The 24,409-nt window shown below is 36.6% G+C and overlaps 1 protein-coding gene across 1 annotated transcript in view; it reads left to right on the plus strand.

Moving 5' to 3' along the window:
• The first annotated feature begins 281 nt into the window (after window positions 1-281).
• The window catches only part of LOC129286772 (brefeldin A-inhibited guanine nucleotide-exchange protein 1), a 33,217-nt gene continuing 9,089 nt past the window's right edge, over window positions 282-24,409 (plus strand). The window contains 9 exon segments of the mRNA XM_054922798.1: window positions 282-1,664; window positions 2,374-2,691; window positions 11,053-11,386; window positions 12,489-12,552; window positions 12,555-12,910; window positions 13,503-13,795; window positions 14,048-14,321; window positions 14,648-15,150; window positions 16,994-17,315. Of these exon segments, the coding sequence (XP_054778773.1) occupies window positions 583-1,664; window positions 2,374-2,691; window positions 11,053-11,386; window positions 12,489-12,552; window positions 12,555-12,910; window positions 13,503-13,795; window positions 14,048-14,321; window positions 14,648-15,150; window positions 16,994-17,315 (3,546 nt within the window). The 5' untranslated portion in view covers window positions 282-582.

Raw genomic sequence — 24,409 nt, forward strand, 5'->3', positions numbered from 1 at the left:
TTTCACTTCAATTATTACATTTGGATAAATATATATTAAATTAAGACTTAATGTATAATTTTTACCAAATGAAGATAAAGAAAGGAAGAGTATAATTTGATAAAAATTATATATTAAGTTATAATTTGAAAGTTTAAATTTAACTGTTAGTGTAAATTTACTTTAATTTTATTTTTTTTAAATTTAAAATACACTTTTTTAGAAAAGTTCAAATCGTCGAAAGCCTTGCGTAGGTTCAAATTGAACGCAAGAAAAAATTCCTACCATACATGGAAGGAAAACGAAGATTATAGGAAAAATTCGTGTCAAAACTCTGCTTCCCCCTCGACTCTAATCTGGATCTAAGCATTCGAAGTGCCATTAACAGGACTCCAATTCATTTCACAGAAACATCGGCACAGGAGCCAGAGCCTCTCATCCTGCAAATTGTCACACTATTCCCAAGCCCCCAACGCCAACCAAAGGGAGATCGAATTTTTGAACGGTGGTACTCATCACTTTTGGTTCTTGTTGACACATACCAGTTAATGCGAACATTTTCTATGGTCCAATCTCTCTCGCTGTACATTCTATCCCTGCAAGATGTCCGCATCCCTGGCCTTGGGGGGTCCTTCACGCTGCGGCCGGGTTCTGGGTCCATCACTGGACAAGATAATAAAGAATGCGGCCTGGCGTAAGCACTCCCACCTCGTCTCCGCCTGCAAATCATCCCTAGACAAGCTCGAAACCCTATCTGATTCTGACTTTGCCCCATCCGATGCCCAATCTCCTCTTTCGGGTCTCTCCTACTCGGACGCAGAATATGTGCTTCAACCTCTCTTTCTTGCGCTGGACTCCGCTTACTCGAAGGTTGTTGAACCTGCTCTTGAATGTACCTTTAAATTGATCTCTCTCGGCCTTGTCCATGGCGAGATTGATCGCGCTGATAGCGGTACTACTGCGACTGATTCACAGTCCAAAATTGTCTTCAGGCTTATTGATGCCGTTTGTAAGTCTGGCGGCCTTGGGGAGGAGGCGATTGAATTGGGCGTGCTCAGAGTTTTGCTTTCAGCTGTACGATCCCCCTGCATTTTGATCCGGGCGGACTGTCTCATTCATATTGTGAGAACTTGTTATAATGTTTACCTTGGTGGGTTAAACGGTACCAATCAGATCTGTGCAAAATCGGTTCTTGCCCAGATTATGATCATTGTCTTCACAAGGGTCGAGGAAGACTCTATGGATGTCCACGTCAAAAGAGCTTCTGTCAGTCAACTTTTGGAATTCACGGACAAGAATTTGAACGAGGGGAATTCCATACTTTTTTGCCAAAACTTCATTAACGAGGTAATGGAGGCAAGTGAGGGTGTTCCTTTTCCTAATAGTAAGGCAATGTCCCTTTCATCGCCACTGGAATTGCAAAATAGCTCTGGATCAGTGTTGCAAGCAGCAGATGAATCAGGTTTTTCGAGTAATGGGGAGTTTGATAATGAAGCTGGAGTAAGTGTCAGTAAGATTAGGGAGGACGGTATTCTTCTTTTCAAAAATCTGTGCAAATTGACAATGAAATTTTCATCTCAACGACACTCTGACGATCGCATCCTCTTGAGAGGTAAAATTTTGTCATTGGAGCTCCTTAAGGTTGTGATGGATAGTACCGGCTCAATTTGGCGCGTTAATGAGAGGCAAGTGGTATTGAACTTGTAACTCACAGTTAACATTTACATTTAACAAGCTTGTGAATGACCTATATTATTAGTCTCATTTACTTTACTTAACCTTCTCTCTAGGGGCATCCTAGCCGACATCATATAGTCTATGGAATGCATCTGTAATATTGGCCGATTTCTGATAATAAGCAGGTGGATATATGTTTCAACAGTATACTTGTGTATGCATAAAGTTACTGTAGTACTGTGTGGGATTCTTAGTATTTTTAGGGTAAAGGTATATTTTTGTTCTTGAAGTATTTTTTGAGGAGCACTCAGCACCCTAAGCTATTGGTCAGAGCAATCTTGAAGGGCAAAAATGCTTCCATTTAATTACTTTAGGGGTAAAATTGCTTTGACCAATAGCTTAGGATGTTGAGCGTTCCTTGGAGAATATTTTAAGAGCAAAAATGTACATTTATCCTTTTTTTTATTGTAAAGAGTTCATTACAGCTCTAGTCTCTAGTAGCATGTATGTTGGTGATTGAAATAAAACTGAATATTCAAATGGGTCTTGTTTTACCATCAAGTCTGTAAATCTTTAATTATTTAGTTCCCAGTTGGACGCAATTTCCCAAAGAGGATTGAATTGCCACTGTTGCTTTTTCTTTTTTATTATAATTTTTACTGCCTTCTTTTTTTGATAATTTGGCATAAAACTCGTATTTACTTTAATTTGCCACAGGTTCCTTGATGCCATCAAACAATATCTTTGCTTGTCATTGTTAAAGAACAGTGCCCTGTCAGTCATGGCCATCTTTCAGCTTCAATGTTCTATTTTCATGAACTTGTTATCAAAGTTCAGGTCAGGGTTGAAAAAAGAAATTGGCATGTTTTTTCCCATGCTTATCCTCCAGGTTCTTGAGAATGTTCTGCAGCCAAGTTTTCTACAGAAAATGACTGTCCTCAACTTATTGGACAAATTAGCTCAAGATCCTCAAATTATCATTGACATTTTTGTCAACTATGACTGTGATGTGGACGCTTCGAATATATTTGAAAGGTATCATGTTTTTTATTATATTTACTTTCTTGATTATGCCTTGACGACCACCTTCAAAGAAGAATGGACATGGGTTAATACCTTGTTGTTTCAAGTTGGCATTAAGCTTGGTTGCCAAAAAAATAGGCTTGTTGATGTAGAATCATTGAATTTTAGTATTTACTTATAAGAATGGACCGGCCTTGAAGTGTGATGAACGCTAATTGACTAGCTGCTAGGAGTGTAATGGGGAATTTAGTATTTGGAAAACATTTTTTAAAGCAGCCTTTTTCTCTTCCACATCAAGGTCAAGTCATTATCTAACAGATATATTTTTTGGGAAGATTATATTGCTAATAATAGATTATCTGCAATATTTGTGAAGAATTCTGCTAGAATACATGAGGGAAAATAAAATGAAAATTGAAGAAAAGTGAAACAAACAATATCATTCAACTAGGCGGGCTAGCATACAGAAGTTAATCTTGAAAGTTGAAGTGTGTTATGAATTCGAATTTAGCAAAGGGAGTTGCAATAGAAATTGCTGTGTAACAGCCATTTCAGCATAGAGACAAGACATGAAAAAGAGTTACAGATGAGTCACTTTGTGATTTGAATTATAGAGATATCATTCAAATATCTATTGTAGGATTCCATATGAAAAAAATAATGAGAGAAGACTTCTTATTTGGAGAGTATACAAATTGATGGTTGATAAAATATTCTCAAACCAAAAGACACAACTCGACATTAAACAAAGTAAAAAGAAGGGTAAATGAGTAAATTATTCTTAAACATCAGATCAAGTAGTGCTATAGAGTTTGAACTTGTTTATTATGTAAATTGTTTCCTCAATTTTTGAAAATAGTGCAATCTAACTCTTGCTGTTAACAAAAGTTAATTTTGACTATTAATTGGCCAAAAAATGACAAAAAAAGACCTAAAATAATTATAGTAAAGTACAATTTTTTTTGTCATTTTCTGTAATTTTTTGGATCATTGTTTGCAATTTTTGGGTCCTTTATTTTATTCTTTTGCTCATTTTATATAATTTTGAGGTCTTTTTATGTCATTGTTTAGTCAACTAACAGTTAATGTTAACTTTTGTTAATAGTAAGGGTTAAATTGCATTGTTTTTAAAAGTTGAGGGAACAATTTGTATAATAAATGAGTTCAGGATCTATGGTGCTACTAAATCTAAAGTTTAGGTGATAATTTGCTCATTTACCCTAAAAAAAAAAGGCTTGTACAACTTAGAAATGTTATAAGCTGTGTAATTCATTTGCATATCATTGTTAGATATAAATACTCCCTTTAGGCCCTGTCTGGTATATTGAAATGATTTTTGATGGAATGAAAATAGGAATGATAATGGGAATAGGAATGAGGTTTAAAAATATATTTGGCATGTTAATGGAATGGTGGTATAATTTTTATTTGATATATGTAATTATAATGGTCAAAGTCCCAGTGCATGTGATGGAGACAAGACAGGCGAAAAGAGTGGGTGTGTTGCTGTCATTGTGCTCATGGAGAAGGCCTAATGGTCCATTGCATTTAGCTGAAGCTCAATGACAATGGTTCATTTGTTTTTGCCATCCCCAACTTCATCTTCCTCCTTAATAGCCCATTGATGTCAAATCTAGAAACCATTGCTTCCAAATCTGCAGCAACAACTTCTAGCGACCTCTAGCGATTTCTCAAATTCACCTTCGATAGCGATTTCGCTATGTCTTCTTGTATTCTTTACATCTTCTCCTTCACTTCATCTTCTTCTTCTACCTTCTACATCATCTCCTTCACTTCATTTCCCCTTTTTTAGTTTGTAATTTGTTGATTTTGCTAAATTGTTGGTGTTGTTGTTGATTCTAGTGGAGTGGAGTTTTTTTTTTAATTTATAGGTTATTTTTGTATTTTCCCATTTTAAATGCATATATTAATTAAAAACTAAATTAGATTTCTATACTCATCAAACATTTTTTTAAACCCCATATCCATTTCTATTTCCCTATGTATTTCCATTTTTATATCCATTTCCATTTTCATCAAAATCATTTCCACTATACCAAATTGGGCACTAGTTTTTTTAGTTGCCATAACACTATGGCCATTATTACTTCTATTGCAAGCATTGATACCCCTGCCACTATTGCTACGCTATTTTTGCCACTTCCATTTCTATTGCCACCACTACTTTTGCCATCTTTAATGTTGCCAACACCGAGTGTCATGATAATACTACTATTGTTATTAATTTCACCTTGCCACTGTCACCAGCTTTAGCACCATCATTATTCCAATTTTTGTCATCACACGACCATTTCTACCTCCATCTTTTCATCACCGTCATCACTATTGTCATCTTGTTACCATCATTATTGTAGCCATTACTGTAGGCATCACTACCACTGTAGAGCTGGTAATTCGAGCAGGTCAGGCTTATTCGAATCGGACTCAATTCGGGCCGGGCTTATTCGGATGGGCTTGAAGTATCCTACTCTTTTAAAAAAGCCCATATAGTCAAGCCCAGCCCTAACTTTTTTTGGTTGGGTTCAAGCTAGCCCGTCAGACTTGACCAAAATTATTAACTCTATTTATATAAAGATGGAAATTTCAGTAGTCAGGCTTATTTGGATCGGGCTCAAAATATCTTACCCTCTTAAAAAAGCTGATAAAGTCAAGCTTGATCCTAACTTTTTTCGGGTGAGTTTGGGCTGGCCCTTTAGGTTTGGCCTAAATTATCGACTTTATACCACCATTGTCATGTAGCACTCTTACCTTAGGTCATGTTTGGCAACACTTCCCTTAAATAATGGAATGAGAATGGGAAGTGGGCCTTCCATGAAACCAATCAGCATGTTTGGTATGAAAGGAAATAATGTTTAGAGATTCAAAACTAGAAAGTAAAAAAAAATTGATAAAAAAAGTGATAGAGAGGCTCAAATGATGTAAATACCCATTATTAACAAATCTAAAAATATGCAAGATGATCTTCATTTTAGATCCAGAACAAGAGAGAAAATTTGCTCATTCATCTTTTTAAAGGGTAAAGGTGTCTCGTTAACTTTCATTGGACGGATGTTAGTTTCCTATGTATGGCCCTATATTTTTTGATAGGTGGCACTCCCTTTATTTGACCGTTGTATGGGGGGTACTCCCTACCAGGCTACCACTCATGTGTCGAAGAAGAAGAACCAGTCAAAGGAACTCTGCTATGTAGAGTGCTGTGGCTTAATCGAGTTTATCTTCTGTCGCGACTGGTAGACAAAGATTACCAAGAAACAAGAATAGTCAACCCAGAAATCTTAATCAAGAGCAAAGAAATTGAACCTAAGTGAACATGTAGAGCGTTGATGAACACATTCAAGAAAAATCCAGAAACATGCAAAAAATAAAACCCAAAAACAATAGGACAAATGAAGAAAAATTCCCTGAACAGAGATGCTTTTGTTGGCTAGGATCATTCGGTTATGGTTGTTCCTTAACATCTTCATTTCGATCCAATCAGATCATTACATGATGAATGTGAATCTAGGCCATCAGATCCATGCGTGGCCAATGTAGGCTTCCTTTTGTTAATCAGAAAAATAAAATCAAGGAGAAATCAAATTTCACCAATGAGAAGCTGATTCGTCCACGACTTTATCAGAGAGAAATCAAAAGAAGGAGGAGGAGGAGGGGGATGCTGAGGTGGAGCGATTGGATGAGCTTGAGATAGTGCGAGGAGGAGAGAAAATGGCAAGCAAAGCACATAGTGATGGTGATCGTGAGCAACCCATGAGTAGTTTTGATGGATGATTTGAACTTGGAATCATGAGCAGGAGAGGAACCTACTATTAGCTACTATGGACAATTTGAAGCTGCATCACAAGTAGGAGAGTAAGATGCAAAAGGGAGAAGAGGGCGATGAGGATGAAGATGAGTGATTTGACACGAGAGAGAGAGAGAGAGAGAGAGAGAGAGAGAGAGAGAGAGAAGGTGGGAGGAATTCTTTGGTTGCCTTTTGGTTTTGTGCTTTTGCCACATAGACACTAGGTGGATTAATTTCACCATATGTATGGCCACTTAGATAGAGATTGGGTCAGAATATGGTCAATTAATGTCCGTCCAATGAAGGTTAATGGGAGATGCTGAATGCTTTGATTTTTAAAGTTTAGAATTTATTTCGCACCACCTTATAGTATGGGCTACTAGACATTCCTCTAAAAATGGTTGATGACCAAATTTGCACCTTTATCCTTTTTTTAAAACTACAACATGAAGAAGAATTTAACATCTAGCAATGAACAAAACAAGAACATTGAACATTTTTAAACATGAACCAAACTGTTGCAAATAAAAAAAAATTTATCAACAAACTCGTGAGCCTTCCATTACTGATTGCATATCTATACCTTTATTAGGAGTTTGATCAATTGCCTACCTTGCTTCCTCTAACTTTTCGTTACTAGTTAACCTTGTAACTAAAGAATTTCGAGAAACAACATTCCTCTCAAGCATTAGGTTAAATAACTTCCTTGCATCTTCAGTTCTTTTTAAATCTACTAACCAAGCATGACATTCACATGCAACATCTATTCCAAAAACTAGCAAGCTTCATTTGGCCTCCTAAATTGCAAATAACCCAATAACATTGCAAAGATAAAACAAGAACCAAATTGTAGATACAAAGAATGTTGAGACTTAGCGAATTTGAAACTACAAATCAAAGAACCAAGCTTCCTTTTGCATACTTAGCGTAGTACTAATGGAAGTCCCTCTCTCCCTATCTCTTTCTAGAGCTTCCTGTCTTTTGTACCTAACACAACCTTACTGCCTTCACTACTCCCTCTGCCTTGTCACCACCAACATTGAAGTCATTCTTTCTCCTTTACCTCCATTTCCCATAATATTATTGTTTTGTGGCATGAATGTATTATTGTGTAGATATATAATATGCCTTGCCACCATCAGACAAATTGTTGTGTTATTCCAAATGTAATAGATTAACTCCGCCTATGTTTATAGCCGGTCCCAAGCCCGGGTAAAGGAGGAGGGTTGTGTTAGGCCATCAACAGCCAATGTAAAAATTTGTTGAATCTATCATGAACATGGACAATAGACGTTATAATGTTAATGCTAGGTCGTTGCCCGTAAGTAACGCGCTGCATGGCTCGAGTACAGTGATAAGTGAGTTAGAGCCGCTGCATCGGCGCCCGGATGTAGTGTTAAATGAGCAAGGGCTACCGCGTCATTCTGGACGCACGCGGCTAAAGAAGTTAGTCCATAAGAGCAAAATTAGATTTGGTACTTGGAATGTTGGGACATTAAATTGTAAATCTGTAGAGGTTGTAGGGGTTATGATTCAAAGGAAAATCAATATCCTTTGCTTGCAAGAAACAAAATGGCGTGGAGAAGAAGCTAAGGATATTCAAGGTTTCAAACTTTGGTATACAGGAAAAGTAAGTGCACGCAATGGAGTAGGCATCATTATAGATAAGGAGTGGAAGAAGAACGTTGTAGAAGTTAGCAGAATTGGAGACAGAATTATTTCTTTAAAAATGATAATTGGACGTGAGACTGTTAATATTGTTAGCGCTTATGCGCCGCAAGTCGGGACAGAAGCCAGTCTTAAGGAATTATTTTGGGAGGATCTGGAGGGGTTGATTCGACACATACCACAGAGTGAAAAGATTTTTATTGGAGGAGACTTTAATGGGCATGTCGGGAGGGAAGCTGGTCAGTATGCGAGGGTGCATGGTGGTTTTGGTTTTGGAGAGCTAAACAATGAAGGGCAAACTCTTCTTGATTTCTCATTGGCGTATGATTTTAAGATTGCCAATACTTGTTTCAAGAAGAGAGATGAGCATCTCATCACCTACAAAAGTGGAGCCTCAAGGTCGCAGATTGATTTTCTTTTGGTTAGGAACACAGATAGAAAACTTTGTAAAAATTGTAAGGTGATCCCTGGAGATGCTGTAACGACACAACATAGGGTCCTAGTCCTTGATGTGTGTATTATGAGTAAAATCCAAAAACGTCGACAAGTAGTAACACCAAGGATTAGGTGGTGGCAATTAAAAGGTGAGAAGCAAGATATTTTCAAGCGAAATCTTTTGGATAAAGGAATTTGGGATTCTCAGGGAAGTGCTAACATCATATGGGAGGATATGGCTAAAAAGATACGGGAGGTTGCAAAAGTAGTTTTGGGAGAATCGAAAGGTCCTGGTCCGAGAGATAAGGAGTCTTGGTGGTGGAATAATAGTGTACAGGACAAAATCAAGTATAAGAAGAACTGTTTTAAAGCCATACATTTGTGTAACAATGAGGAAAATTGGGAGAGGTACCGTATGGCTAAGAAGGAAACTAAGAGAGCTGTGGGTGAAGCTCGTTCTAAAGCTTTTGAAGAATTTTATAAGAACCTTGAGACGAAGGAAGGAGAGCAAAATATTTATAAGATTGCCAAGAGTAGGGAAAGAAAATCAAGAGATCTAGAACAGGTAAGGTGTATTAAGGATGAAGAGGGAAGAATTTTAGTTACAGATGATGAAATTAAAAATAGATGGGAGACTTATTTTTCTAAACTTTTCAATGATGGAGAGGATTCATCTAGTAACTTGGAGGATTTAGTAACTGGTGAAGGAGAACAAAATTTGTCATTCTATCGAAACATACGTGATAAGGAGGTAAAGGAAGCTCTTAAGAAAATGGCAAATGGTAGAGCTAACGGACCTGATTGTATATCTATCGAAGCGTGGAAATGTTTAGGTGAAGAAGGGGTGAGATGGTTAACTAAGTTATTTAATGTGATTTTACGGTCCAAGAAAATGCCTGATGAGTGGAGGAGAAGTACATTAATTCCTATTTATAAAAATAAAGGAGATATTCAGAATTGTACTAACTATAGAGGGATTAAACTCATGAGCCACACAATGAAATTGTGGGAGAAAGTAATTGAGCATAGGTTGAGATTGGAGACAAGTATTTCTGAGAATCAATTTGGTTTTATGCCAGGTAGATCAACTACAGAGGCGATTTATCTACTAAGGGGATTAATGGAAAAGTATCGTTGTAAAGATAAAGATCTACACATGGTTTTTATTGATTTGGAAAAAGCTTATGACCGTATACCAAGAGAAGTGCTTTGGAAAGCGTTGGAAAAAAAGGGAGTACGGATTGCTTATATTAAAGCCATACAAGATATGTATGAGGGGGTAAAAACTAGTATAAGAACGCCTAGTGGTCAAACAAAGGATTTTCCTATAAAGATTGGGCTACATCAGGGATCATCTCTGAGTCCTTATTTGTTCAACTTGATTTTAAATGTTTTGACGGAACATATTCAAGAGGAAATCCCGAAATGTATGCTCTTCGCGGATGATATAGTTCTTATAGCAGAGACAAGAGAAGAGGTTAATTGCAAACTTGAGTTATGGAGGAGGACATTGGAGTCGAAAGGTTTTCGTCTGAGTAGAAGTAAGACGGAATATTTATATTGTAAATTTGATAAAGGACTATTCGAAAATAATTTGGAAGTAAAATTGGGAGATCAAATTATACCTCAAGTGGAAAAGTTTAGATATTTGGGAGCCATTATCCAAAATGATGGCGAAATCAGTGGAGATATTTCACATAGAATTCAAGCTGGGTGGTTTAATTGGAGAAAAGCTAAAGGAGTTATTTGTGACCGTAAGGTGCCTAATAAACTTAAAGGAAAGTTTTATCGTACTGCTATCAGACCGGCAATGTTATATAGTAGTGAATGCTGGGCTCTAACGGGACAGCAAGAGCATAAAGTTGGAGTAGCAGAGATGAGAATGTTACGATGGATGTGCGGACATACACGTAAAGATAAAATTCGAAATGAGCACATACGTGAAAAAGTGAGGGTGGCACCTATTGAGGAAAAAATGGTAGAAAATCGGTTGAGATGGTTTGGGCATGTACAAAGAAGACCAAGGGAGGCACCAGTGAGAAGAGTGGAACATATAACTTTGAGTCCGATTAAGAGAGGTAGAGGAAGGCCTAAGAGAACACTCTTGGAAGTTGTTGAACGTGATCTCTTAATTAATAATATTTCTAAAAGCTTAATAAATGATAGAGCACAATGGCGTCTTGCAATCCATGTAGCCGACCCCACCTAGTGGGATAAAGGCTTGTTGTTGTTGTTGTTGTTGTATTCCAAATGTAATAGATTGACACACATATTATATTATATAAGGCTTATCCAGCAAATAGGTGATACAATACCATCTGTTGCTACTTATGCTATCAAGTTTTATCCTGTATGGTGCAACAAATCAGGCCTAAGGATAGTAAATTTTTTTTCTTTATTAATATTCCATTGATCACTGCATCTTGTTTTAGTATTTAAACTCTTATAATTCCTTCAGATGCTTGCAGGATTGTCAATGGCCTTCTTAAAACTGCATTAGGGCCACCTGCCGGCTCAACTACAGCTTTGTCTCCAGCACAAGATATTACTTTCCGACATGAGTCTGTGAAGTGTTTGGCCAGCATCATCAAGTCAATGGGAGCATGGATGGACCAGCAAATAAGGATTGGTGATTCATATTTGCCTAAAAGCTCTGAAAGCAGTAGCATGATAGAGAATCATCTAAGTTCAAACGGAGAAGAAGGAAATGCTTCTGACCATGAGTTTCATCCTGATGTAAATCCTGAATTTTCAGATGCTGCTACTCTAGAGCAGCGTCGGGCATATAAAATTGAACTTCAGGTTGATATTATATCACATAGAGGAAGACAATTTTTTATAGAGAAAATTGGTGAAAAGGACCTTATTGAAAGGGAAATTGGTCCTGAGGACCAAATGTAATTGAAGGATTAATGCTAATATTTTATTCATTAAACCATATGAACAAATGACTGAAATACCTCTTTGTTTAAACCAACAAAATTGAAAAAAAAAAGGGCTGCATGTTTAACACATGTACTCCAAGCCAAAAACCTTGTATCCAAGCCAGAAATCTTGTACCTCAAGTTAGAAGCCTTGCACCTCAAGCTAGAAGCTAGTAATTTTAATTATCTTGGGTGTAAGGCTTCTGGCTTTGGGTGCATGTGTTGAATAGCCTGCCTTTGTTTTTTCTTTTTTCAATTTTGTTTGTTTAAATAAAGGGGTTTTTTGGTCATTTGTTCAGATTGTTTAATGAATAAAATATTAGCATTGGTCCTTCAATTGCATTTGGTATTTGGGACCAATTTTCCTTCCAACGAGGTCTTTTTCATCAATTTTCCCTTTTTTTATATGGTTGCCAATATGAAATATCATCTCATACTGCATTGAGTCGCCCCTATGAAGCATGGGTATTTCTAGATCCAAGGGGTACCGTTATTGTATATGCATCTGTATTAGGGGTACTATTTTGGTACTAAGAAAAAGAGTGCGCATCCACACCATTTTTTTTTTAAGTTAAGTTTGATTGCATATTGAGTAAGGTGTTATTATGCTTGCAAAATTTAAGTCAGAATCTCATAGATCTGAATTGAATCTTACTTTCAACAATGTTATGTGAACTTTGACATCGTATCAGATAAGGCTATCCTCCTTTCTATGTTGTAAAAATTGAGATATGTTCTTAATTTTTTAGTAACAACTATTGCTGTTTTTTATTATGGAAAGACAACTATACTTTATAGCTTTATTGATTATATACTAGTAACCTGTGCATCATAGGTATATACTACTTGGTTTTACATACCTACAGACACCTGCATTGTATCTGTAATAGTTTTTAGCCTGGCCTTATCAAGTGCACCCTCTCATCTGACTGACCTTTAAATTTGCCTCTTTATTGATGATCTTCCTGGGTTAAATGCAGAAAGGTATATCACTTTTTAATCGAAAACCTTCCAAGGGTATTGATTTTTTGACAAGCAACAAAAAATTGGAATTTCTCCAGAAGAAGTGGCTCTTTTCCTTAAGAACACTACTTCCCTTGATCAAACCAAGATTGGTGACTATTTGGGGGAAAGAGATGAATTTTCTCTCAAAGTTATGCATGCTTACGTTGACTCCTTTAATTTCAAAGGGATGGATTTTGGTGAAGCCGTAAGGTTTTTTCTTCAGGGCTTTAGGCTGCCTGGTGAGGCACAGAAGATTGATCGCATCATGGAAAAGTTTGCTGAACGTTATTGTAAATGCAATCCAAGTTCTTTTAGTAGTGCAGATACTGCCTATGTTTTGGCTTACTCTGTGATAATGCTCAATACAGATGCTCATAATAGCATGGTGAAAGATAAGGTTTGAGTGCTGAATCTATTTTAATGTTTTTGGCCTATAATTAGAACATCAGCTCTTTTTTATATATAATTTTAGCTGGTATGTCCATTCTAAAGCATGGTTCCATTCGTTTTAGTACTGATTGAAACCTGAGTATTTCATTCTATTTTAAACTACTGATGATTGGATTGGGTGGAAGGGACTTGATGCCTTTTAAGGTTGTAGGTTTGAATCTAGTTGAAAAAAATTATGTTGCGTGGGTTACCCCTGTTTTATCTAACAATACTTAAATTTGACTCATTATTACTGGATACCATATGACCATACCAATATATATAATAATTTTATTCATGCAAACATCTTATGAAGCCAACGTTATTTCTACTTGGAAATTGTCATTTGGTATCCCTGTTTTTTTCCTTATGTGGGTGGCAATACTGCTGAATTAGTATTTATGTGTTCATGAAACTCACGCATTTGTAAATGACAATGTTTGATTATCATTATTTCTAATATATAGTATAGCAGATTCAGGATATCTTATTTTCTGATTATGTTGAATGTGGGTTTGACATGGGTTTTTGGTTTACATTGTGTGTTGATGACCTTCCAGATGACAAAGGCTGATTTTATTCGAAACAACCGTGGAATAGATGATGGCAAGGATCTGCCAGAAGAATATCTCGGTGCCCTGTATGATCAAATTGTTAAAAGTGAAATCAAGATGAATGCTGATTCTTCTGCACCTCAGAGCAAACAGGCAAATAGCTTTAATAGATTGCTGGGTTTGGATGGTTTACTCAACCTTATGAACTGGCAGCAGAATGAGGATAAAGTGGTGGGTGCAAATGGCCTTCTCATCCGTCACATTCAGGAGCAGTTTAAGTCGAAGTCTGGAAAATCAGAGTAAGATAAAATATTGACCAATTTCAGGAATGTTTTTGTGGAAATGTACTCTCTTACAAAGCTAATCATACTAATTCTTTCTTTTAGAGTTTTTATGCTGTTCTTTCATATATGTGGAATTTCTATTTGATTATGCTACCATGAGTGCTTTCAATAATATTTGTGACATTGAAACAAATATTTTAGCGTGTTAAGGCTCTTCATTTTGCATATGCTACTCATTTGTGGGGATTCCAATTTTACTTGTTGCAGATCTGTCTATCATGCTGTCACAGATGTGGCAATATTGAGGTTTATGGTGGAAGTCTGCTGGGGTCCTATGCTGGCTGCTTTCAGTGTAACTCTTGACCAGAGTGATGACCGGATGGCCACTTCTGAATGCTTGCAGGGATTTCGACATGCTGTACATGTTACATCCGTGATGGGTATGCAGACTCAGAGGGATGCTTTTGTTACATCTGTTGCAAAATTTACGTATCTGCACTGTGCTGCAGATATGAAGCAGAAAAATGTTGATGCAGTCAAGGTAAACATGTTGTAGTTTTATTGCTGTTGACCTTAGGTTTGATAATTAGAGATTCTCTGAATTGAGAGATGATTTAAGAATGAATAAGATCATTTCATCTGCAACAATAATGGCTTACTGCTTACCACCATTAGCAATACTCTAGCCTTGTGCTCACACCATAGACTGGTAGTAGTTGGCAGTTTTTATATGATTAGTCTTCTGTGTGGAAGGAAAATATGAATGATACGTATTTTTCCAATGCATTTAGTGGGTGACCCATTTAATTTGATGTAAATGTCTTTTTGTCATGGTAGTGCTGTAATTGCTACATCTTTTTTCTACAGGCTATAATTTCAATTGCCATTGAAGATGGGGATTACCTTCATGAAGCATGGGAACACATATTAACATGCCTCTCCCGTATCGAGCATTTGCAACTCTTGGGTGAGGGTGTGCCGCCTGATGCATCCTTCTTTGCTTCATCTAGTGTTGAATCAGAGGAGAAAGTGTCAAAGACTTCAGGTTTTTCTTCTTTGAAGAAGAAAGGAACCCTTCAGAATCCAGCTGTGGCAGCTGTTGTTCGTGGTGGTTCATATGACAGCACAAGTGCTGGGATCAACGCTTCTGGACTTGTAACACCAGAACAGATTAATAACTTCATTTCAAACTTAAATCTGCTGGATCAGATTGGGAACCTTGAATTAAATCATGTGTTTGCTCATAGTCAAAGGTTGAACAGTGAGGCAATAGTAGCTTTTGTGAAGGCACTTTGTAAAGTTTCCATTTTGGAGTTGCAGTCTCCCACAGACCCCCGTGTATTCAGCCTCACTAAAATAGTAGAAATTGCGTAAGTTATCTTTTCTTTCCATTAAGTAGAGTTGCTCTTTTACAAAATCAGTTCTTTAGCAATATCATTCTGGCTGACATATGAAATTATTAAGTGAATGTACAGTAAGGACAGTTTTTTATGTTAAAATGGCACCCTAATATCTTTACTAATATAAATGTCACATAGTAATTCATCCACTAGGTGCTTCGGATCTTGACCATAAATACTGCTTATGTCCCCCAATGGACACTCATTCACTATCTCAATTTTGAGCTCTATTTTCCCCCTTCCTTCCTTAAACTCCAAAAACACATGTTTCTGTTGTTTTCTTTCATCTGAACTGACTTTTTAGTTAACAATGCTCATAAAAGTTTGGTTGATGATAGAGCATAATGATGTTGTGTAACCCATGTAGCTGATCTCATCTAGTGGGATGAGGTTTGTTGTTATTGGAATTGACAATCATACTCAATGGAGTGTGATAAGAGTCTTGATTCTCCGAATGATTTATGATTTGTAAAATGTGTTTAAATTATTTTTCTAAAGTTCCAATGTGGCCCCTAGGACTTTTTTCTTTTAATGTTGAAAACCCTCTAGATCAGGTCAGACGAAACTGGTTGGCGTGGCTGTCCTGACCCTACTCAAATTTTCTTTTACTAGTGCCACTTGGCTTGTCATCATTGGATCAGCTAGGTCATTGAGCTAGAAGAACACCCTTATGATGCCTGATGAAGACACGTCTCTTTTCTCAAGCTTCTCTCCAAGATCATAGTGCACAAAGGAGGCACAGCCAAAAACTTATAAAGGTAGTGTGTGCGCGGTTTGATTTGTGGGAAAGGCCTCAAGGAGCTTTTTCTAATGTGAAAAGAAATTTAACACTCTTGAAGAGATGCTACTGATTAGATAAGTGGCTGTCAACATTGCTCCTCCCCCATAGAATTTTAGAGCAATAAAGGCATAAAGATGGGACCTGGCCATCTCTAGATTGTGTTTTTTTCTTCCTTTCAACCGTCCCATTTTGTTGGGGGTGAGTTAATACTATAACTTAGGAGTAGGACACCTTGTTGGGTGAGGCAGGGCACAATGGTGGAGTTAAAAAAAGTCTCTAGCGTTGTCAATTCTGGAAATTTTGATGGGCATCGAAACTGGTTTTAATTGTATTTATGGAGATGTTGAGAGCTAGTTGCAACTTCAGATTTTCTTTGTAAAAGGCAAAACCAGGTGATTCAAGTGTGTTCATAATAACCATAACAAACTACTTTGAACGATTTAAATATAAATGACTGTTGATATGGGTGAAAGGGGTAAGAATATTTCACATGTAGGAATTTGACAGATTTCTTAATGAAGGAATGTGGTACTTTTATGGATCAAGCATACATTTTTTTTTTTTCACATGATGGTTTGAGTGGCCTAACTTGTAGCGTCACTTTGAAACGTCCTCATCATATTTGAAGCCTAGTGCCTAGGCTGGTTAGGCTATTTTCTCAATTTTTGGTGAAAACCAGAGTAAGCCCCTTGCATTTGCACTAAACCTAAGATAAACTGCACTGTTCATAGCCTTGTGAATAGCGCAATTTCTTATACTTTTTATATTGATGTATTGATTGATTGACAACTGAAAAAGATGATCAGATTCATATATGCCCTTGTGAAATTATATTTAGCCACTGAGAAAAGATTAAAAATTTTCATTTCAATTCCCTTAAAAAAATATTTTTCTTATTAGTATCACTAGACCAAAAGAGGCCTTGTACACCCGTAGGTGTTTCTGTGTGTTTTTTCCTCAGTCTGTAAGCTCTGCTAACCACACCTTTAGCCGATATTAGTAGTCATGACTATAACATGGTGTCATTTGCAGGCATTATAATATGAACCGCATCAGATTAGTGTGGTCTCGCATATGGAGTGTTCTATCAGATTTCTTTGTATCTGTTGGATTATCTGAAAACCTATCAGTTGCAATCTTTGTGATGGACTCCTTGCGGCAACTTGCAATGAAGTTTTTGGAACGTGAAGAGCTAGCTAATTACAATTTCCAGAATGAATTTTTGAGACCATTCGTGATTGTTATGAGGAAAAGCAGTTCTGCAGAAATCAGAGAATTGATAGTTCGCTGCATTTCACAAATGGTCCTTAGCAGGGTCAGTAATGTGAAATCTGGCTGGAAAAGTGTTTTTATGGTATGTTAAATTTGGCTGGCTTTGTTTTCATTTTTTCCGTGGGATTTTCATTGTTTCAAAGTTTCAACTCATTAAGCGGAAAACCCATGACTGTTATTTACAAAGGCTTAGACATGGTATTGCCTATTGTTTAATATTCTCTTCATATTCTTAACTGCTAAGAGATTTACGAGTGATTTCTGACAAATTTAGTAAAAAAGAACTCTTCATTATTTCACTATTGCAATTTACAAAAGCCAGTTGTGCTATTTATAAGAGTATATTAACATAGAGTAATAAATGCTATCTTAATCTCTAACCACCAACTAATCTACCTATTAAAGAAATAAAAATAAATTTACACAATTTAACTACACATTTTAACACTCTCCCTCAAGCTGGAGAGTGGATGTCATCCATTCCCAGCTTGGATACTAATGTATGAAAATGTTCTCTTAATAATCCCTTTGTGAGTATATCTGCCAATTGATCACCAGAAGTACAGATTAGACCACTTTCCAACTTCTCTTTGATAAAGTATCGATCAATTTCAATTTTAGCATGCCTGGTCCTATCATATTGTACAGGATTATGAACAATGTTGATAGCTGACTTGTTGTCACAGTAAAGTTTCACTGGATCTTCCCATTTGATTATCAAATCTGATAAGATTATCTTTACCTACAACAACTCACAAATTGCAAGTGCCATAACTCTAAACTCAACTTTAGCACTAGATCTAAATATTACATCCTGCTTCTTACTTCTCCAAGTAATGAGATTTGAGCCAAGAAATGTACAATATCCTGATGTAGACCTTCTATGATCTATATCCCCTCCATGATCTGCATTTGTGCATGCTTCAATAATCATTTTTTCCCTCTCTTGAATAGAATGCCTTTTCTCAGAGTGCCCTTCAAATACTCAAGTATTCGACAAACCACTTGTAGATGAGGTTCTTTAGGATCATGCATGAATTGGCTTACCATGCTCACGGCATAAGCAATGCCTAGCCTAACGTGAACAAGATAAATCAATTTTCCAACAAGTCTTTGATAGGATTCCTTATTGACAGGAGGCTCTAGAGGAGGGCTTTTTCTTCAGCTTACCAGGACTTTTTCCTTCCTTACAAAGTCTGTGATTCTTTTCAATTGGAGTGTCCATAAGTTTGCACCCTAATTTTCTTGTTTCAATGAGAAGGTCAAGAATATATTTATGTTGGGATATAAAGATGTCATGTTTAAAATGCGCCACTTCAATGCCCAAGAAATATTTCAACCTCACTAAATCTTTCATTTGAAATTATTTCATCAGTTGACTTCACAGAGATTGAACCCTTCCAAATCATTCCCTGTTATTATGATACCATTGACATAAACAAGTAAAATTGTTACTCCTCTTAAAGAAGAATGATGAACAAAGTGTGATTGCCTTGACTCTGTTTGAACCCTATGCCAACTATGGCCTTTGAAAACCTACCAAACCATGCTTTGGGTGATTGTTTCAAGTTGTACAAAGCCTTTTTTAGCTTGCTAACAATACCAAGAGGAAGATGAGAACCAAACCTAGAGGGAATCTCCATATAAATCTCTTCCTTTAAGTCATCATGTAAGAAGGCATTCTTCACATCAAACTGCAGGAATTCCAAGTCATAGAGGGCTGCTAAAAGTAATAAAATATAGAAAATATTCTTTTTCGCATAAAGAGCAACAGTTTCTTTATAGTCAACCTCATATGTTTGAGTTACCCTTTAATAACGACCCGAGCCTTTTATTTGTCTAAAGAACCATCAAAATTGTATCTGGAGTGAAGATCCACTTACACCCAACAAGCTTCTTTCCCTCTAGTAATGGAACAAGATCCCATGTATTGTTTTCAAGTACGTCCATCTCAACCTTCATTGCCTTAACCCAATTCTCATATGCTAATGCCTCAAATATAGACTGTGGTATTGAGATGGGATGAAGACTAATAAGGAAAGCCTTGTGACTGCAAGACAATTTCTCATAGGAAAGAAATGAAGACATTAGGTATAAGGATTTTCAGTATAATTATGGGTCCCCTTTCTCAGAGCCATAGGTATATCAAAATCAAGTTCTTCAGAATTATTTTTAGATATATCTTGACTATCAAAGACATCATGAGAACTTGAAGGAATTTCAATGTTTTTAGGAAGATCAAGAGTTAGCTCACAATTTTCATGCACGGGTTCAGAAGTTTGAGCGAGAGCCATTTTAGATGATTGGACTTGTATAAGTTGAGATATTCTCTCCTCTTCTTCTGAGTGAAAACCTATTGTGGACGACTAGATTTAGAAGTTGATAGTGCTTCCAAGGTCTCACTAGGTAAGGAATTAGGAAGTTCGTTGACAAAAGGATCATGACCCTAGTCCTTACTAAGAGGGCTCTCTCTTTCAAGAGAGGTATTGAAATAAGAGTTAGATTTGGAAAAAGTGGTATCAACAGACACAAAAAACTTCCTAGAAGGAGGATGATAACCCTTATACCCTTTTTTAGTAGAGGAATACCCAACAAACACACGTTTAAGAGCTCTAGGGTTAAGTTTAGTCTTTTGTTGAGAATGCACATGAACAAAGACCACACATTCGAATATTCTAGGTATAAGACTACTTGATGCATTAAAATTAGGAAAAAATTGGGTCAAAACATTAATAGAACTTTTTGAACAAAGATCAGGGTTGGAAGTCTATTAATCATGTGTATAGCAGTTAAAACAACTTCTCCCCGATATTGCTTAGGCACATTAGTTTGAAACAATAAGGCTCTAGTAACATTAAGAAGATGACTATTTTTCCTCTTAGCCTCCCCATTTTGTTGGGGAGCATTAACACAGGATGATTCATGTAGAATTCCATGTGTATCAACAAATATGGACAATGATTGATTAAATGAGTCTTTTGCATTGTCAGACCTAAACTTTTGTATCCCAACTCCAAATTGAGTTTTAATCATGTTATAAAAGGTAGGAAAAAATAGTACTATCAATATATTTTTGCTTTAGGAAATAAATCCATGTTACGTGGGTGCAATCATTAATAAAGGACACAAGCCATCGAGACCTGGTAACATTAGGGAAACTAGAGGGACCCTAAATATCACTATGAATCAGGCTAAAAGGAATAGAAGTTCTTTTATTACTCAAAGGATATGAAGATAGTTTATCTTTTGCAAACTCGCAAACATCACAATAAAAGGACTCAATAGTTATACCTTTAAACCAAGAAGGAAATATAGCTTTCAAAACATTAAATGAAGGATGACCCAAACAATGATGATAAGGCCAAATCTTGTCTTTTCTAGACTCGGCTCTTTTTGACTGAGAAGAGGAGGTAGCCATCAAGCTTTGAATCTTACTATATTCACTAGACTCATCAAAAAAATAAAATCCATCTCTTTCTTCAGCAAGTCCAATCATTTGATTCGTCTCTTGCTCTTGAAAAAGACAAGTAGAAGAGAATAGGACATAACAATTAGAATTAGTAGTAAGTTTTTTCAGAGATAAGGTGTGTGCATGGTTTAGGAATATGCAAGACATTTTTTAGGAGAAGACTATCACTCAATCTGACATTCCCTTGACCAGCCATAGTAGCTACAGACCCGTCACCTTACATGATTTTTCTAGTACTATGACATGGATTATAAGATATAAAATTCTTGGAGGAATTTGTCAAATGGTTTGAGGCTCCAGAATCCACAATCCAAGGGTGAAAAAAATCTTGTTTTGAGGCAATAAATGAAGATAAAAATAATATAAATGAAGGCTGAAAAGATTTACTTGAGAACCCCAAAGAACATATACTTGTGCCAGAATCAGAAGTAGTTGCCTTGTCAAGTGACTATAGCATAAATCTTAGTTTCTCAATCTCTCCCTTAAGATCAGTCTAACTAGAATTCTCCTTGGTAGAATCAGTAGCCACATGAGCTTGGCCTTTTTTGATATTTGGAGGCTTACCGTACAGCTTCCAGCACTTCTCCTTAGTGTGCCATAGCTTCTTGCAATGAGAGCACCGAAAAGGTTTTTTCTTAAAAGAGTCCCCTTGTTTTTCATTTTTCACAAAATAAGAAGCAACATTCCTTGAAACCAGGGCAAAGCTTTCCACAGATGGAGTTTCCATCATCACTCCTCGACGGCCTTCTTCTGCTAATACAATGGCAATGGTCTCATTGAGAGAGGGAACATCTTTTTGACTAAGAATTTGAACTCTTACAACATCAAATTTTGAATTAAGCCCAGCAAGATACTTAAAAATCTTCTACTTCTCAATGAAGCATTTAAAGGTAGCTATATCATCAGGATCTTTCAAAGTAATATATTGATAGTAGTCTAATTCTTGCCGCAAACTCTTTATAAGGGTAGAGTGTTCAATGACAAATTTGTTGTCCTGTTTGGTATTAGAAATCTTGGTCTGTATCTCATAAATATGGGCAGCACCCTTCACCTTTGAGTAAGTCTGGTGCATCGTATCCTAAATTTCCTTAGCCGAGGATAGAGACAAATACGTGCGACTAACTTTAGGGGCCATAGATTGCCACAGTGAAGACATTACCATTGAGTTAGCTTCTTCTCAAGCATCAAACTTGGGTTCTCCTAGCTTAGGACCAGTCCCAATTAAATGACTAAGCTTCTCTCGGCCCTTAAAAAGTACAAACATATTGAGACCAAGCTAGAAAGTTGGCTCTAGTCAATCGAAAAGTAACCAAAACACTTGGCAGCTCCCCAGAAACCCCCAACAGGGAAGACCCAATATTGTCAGATGTGTTTGTTTCATCAGACATGACTGAAACAAGGAGAGAAGGAGATTCCAAGCAAAATGGAGGTGACTGGAGGCTAAACGGTGCCAAATGCACTTTCACATGCCGAAAACACAACACTAGGTAGATTCAGTCAGGTGGCGTGTGCAGTGGCAGGAGGCTATCGGACTTCTGGGTTCGATTGGTTGGTGGCAAGTGGAGGTGGTGGTCCGGCGCGTGTAGGCTAAATAATGTCCGGCAACAATGAGTTTGACTGTTCAGAACCCTAACACACAGAGACAGCTGAACCCTAACTCGAAAATGAACCCAATCTTCAAAAAAAACTCTTAAGCCTCAGATAGGCTCTGATGCCATGACAAATTTGGTGAAAAAATACTCTTCATTATTTCACTATTTAATTTATAAAAGCTAGCTGTGGTATTTACAAAAGTATATCAACATAAAGTAATAAATGCTATCTTAATCTCTAACCACCAACTAATCTACCTATTAACGAAATAAAAATAAATTTATACAATTTAACTACACATTTTAACAATTTTTTCTTGTAAAATTTTGCCATGTATGAGTTACAAATGTTAATAATTTTCTTAATTGTTTTGTTAATTATGATTGAGTGGTTTTGACAATGGTTGATTAGGATTTGATTGTAGATAATCAGATTTGATTGTGATTGGTTGTAAATAATTCGGGAAATTGCTTTTGTAACTATTTGTCATTTATATGCTGTCTTACCCTATCACTATAAATAAGTGTAGTGAATGAGCAGTCTGCATGTTCCATCATTGATGGAAGTTTGTTTGATACATATATATAGGAATGGGAGCAATAATCTCTCCATGAATAGGAGACTAGAATCGGCCAATAATCCCAAGGGATAATATCTAATTAAAGCAGATTCTACCCAATCCCCTAGAATTACAGAATATTAGTGATGAATGTTTACATTTAATATTTAATAATTAGTAGCTTTAACCACACTTCCCCTCAAGTTGGAGCATAAATATCGGTCTATGCTCCAACTTGTGTATATAGCTATCAAATGCTAGGCCATGTAGGCCTTTAGTCAACACATCTGCAACTTGCAGTTTTGTAAGATAGATAAGGCACACTATACTTTCGTCCACTTTCTCCCTTATAAAATGTCTATCTATCTCCATGTGCTTGAATCTTTCATGTTGGACAGAATTTAAGGCTATACTAATTGTAGCATTGTTATCACAATATAGTGTCAATGGGGGATCAATCTTGACATGTATGTCCTCCATTGCTCGTCTTATCTACAATCCTTCTGAGATGCCTTGGGAAAGAAAGCTTAGTTTAGGCTCAGCACTGCTTTTAGAAACTACCCTTTGCTTCTAACTTTTTCAAGTAACAAGGTTTTCCCATATAAATGAACAATAACTTGAAGTTGATCTTTTATCCTTGTTGGTTCCTCCCCAATCTGCATTAGTGTAAACTTCTATTGACCGTTACTTTTGCCTTTTGAAAGATAAACCTTTACCAGGTGTACGCTTTAGATACCATAGAATTTTGAATGTAGTTTCGTTTCCAACACAAGGAATGTAGGAATTAAACAACTTAGAATCTGATTTCATATGATTTATGGCTCTAATATCAACAATGCATTTGAAATTACTAGTCGTAGTAACTAAAGCACAATTACCTTTGTTTGTTCAAGATGCAGTGTGACTTAGCTTCTGGTTTTGCTCTGTCTTTTGAGTCAAATTAAGCATTTCAATCGACTTACCTAGCTTTTCTTTGTCTATCTAAGTCATTGAGTTGGAGTCAATCTTCTCTTGTAGAGTATTGTGAGAAGTCTAATATCCACATATCTTTCCCTATTGAGGCTTCGAATCCACTGGTTTGCCATGCAAATCCTAGCATGTCTCACAAGTATGCCCCTGTTTTTTGCATTGTTCACACCAAATCTTGCCTTTTTGGCTTCTATGGTTAGCATATGCACCTTTGCTAACAAGTGCAACAAAGTCCAAAGATGGTGAAGAATTAGGAACAGTAATAGGGAGCATTATCTTACCCCTTGAAGCCTCACGACATACCTTGGATAATACTTGTTGAAGGAAACAGTGATTTATTGAGGATACATCCTTGTACATCATCTAATGATTGATGTAACCCAACAAGAAATTGAAAGCCATGTTCATTTTCAATTTTCTCCTTATAGTGGGTTGCATCACTAGCACTTGACCATTCCACCTCAGTCATTAGATCAAGTTCTTGCCACAACGTAACGAGCTCCAACTGGAAGGCAGTAACGTCTTGTTGACCTTGTTGAATGGTCCATGCCTTCAATTTAAGTTCATAAAGGCATGTTAAGTCTTT

This window comes from Prosopis cineraria, unplaced genomic scaffold, assembly GCF_029017545.1.
Source record: "Prosopis cineraria cultivar Desert tree isolate PC_DT_omini unplaced genomic scaffold, ASM2901754v1 PC11, whole genome shotgun sequence".
Taxonomy (NCBI): Eukaryota; Viridiplantae; Streptophyta; class Magnoliopsida; order Fabales; family Fabaceae; genus Prosopis; species Prosopis cineraria.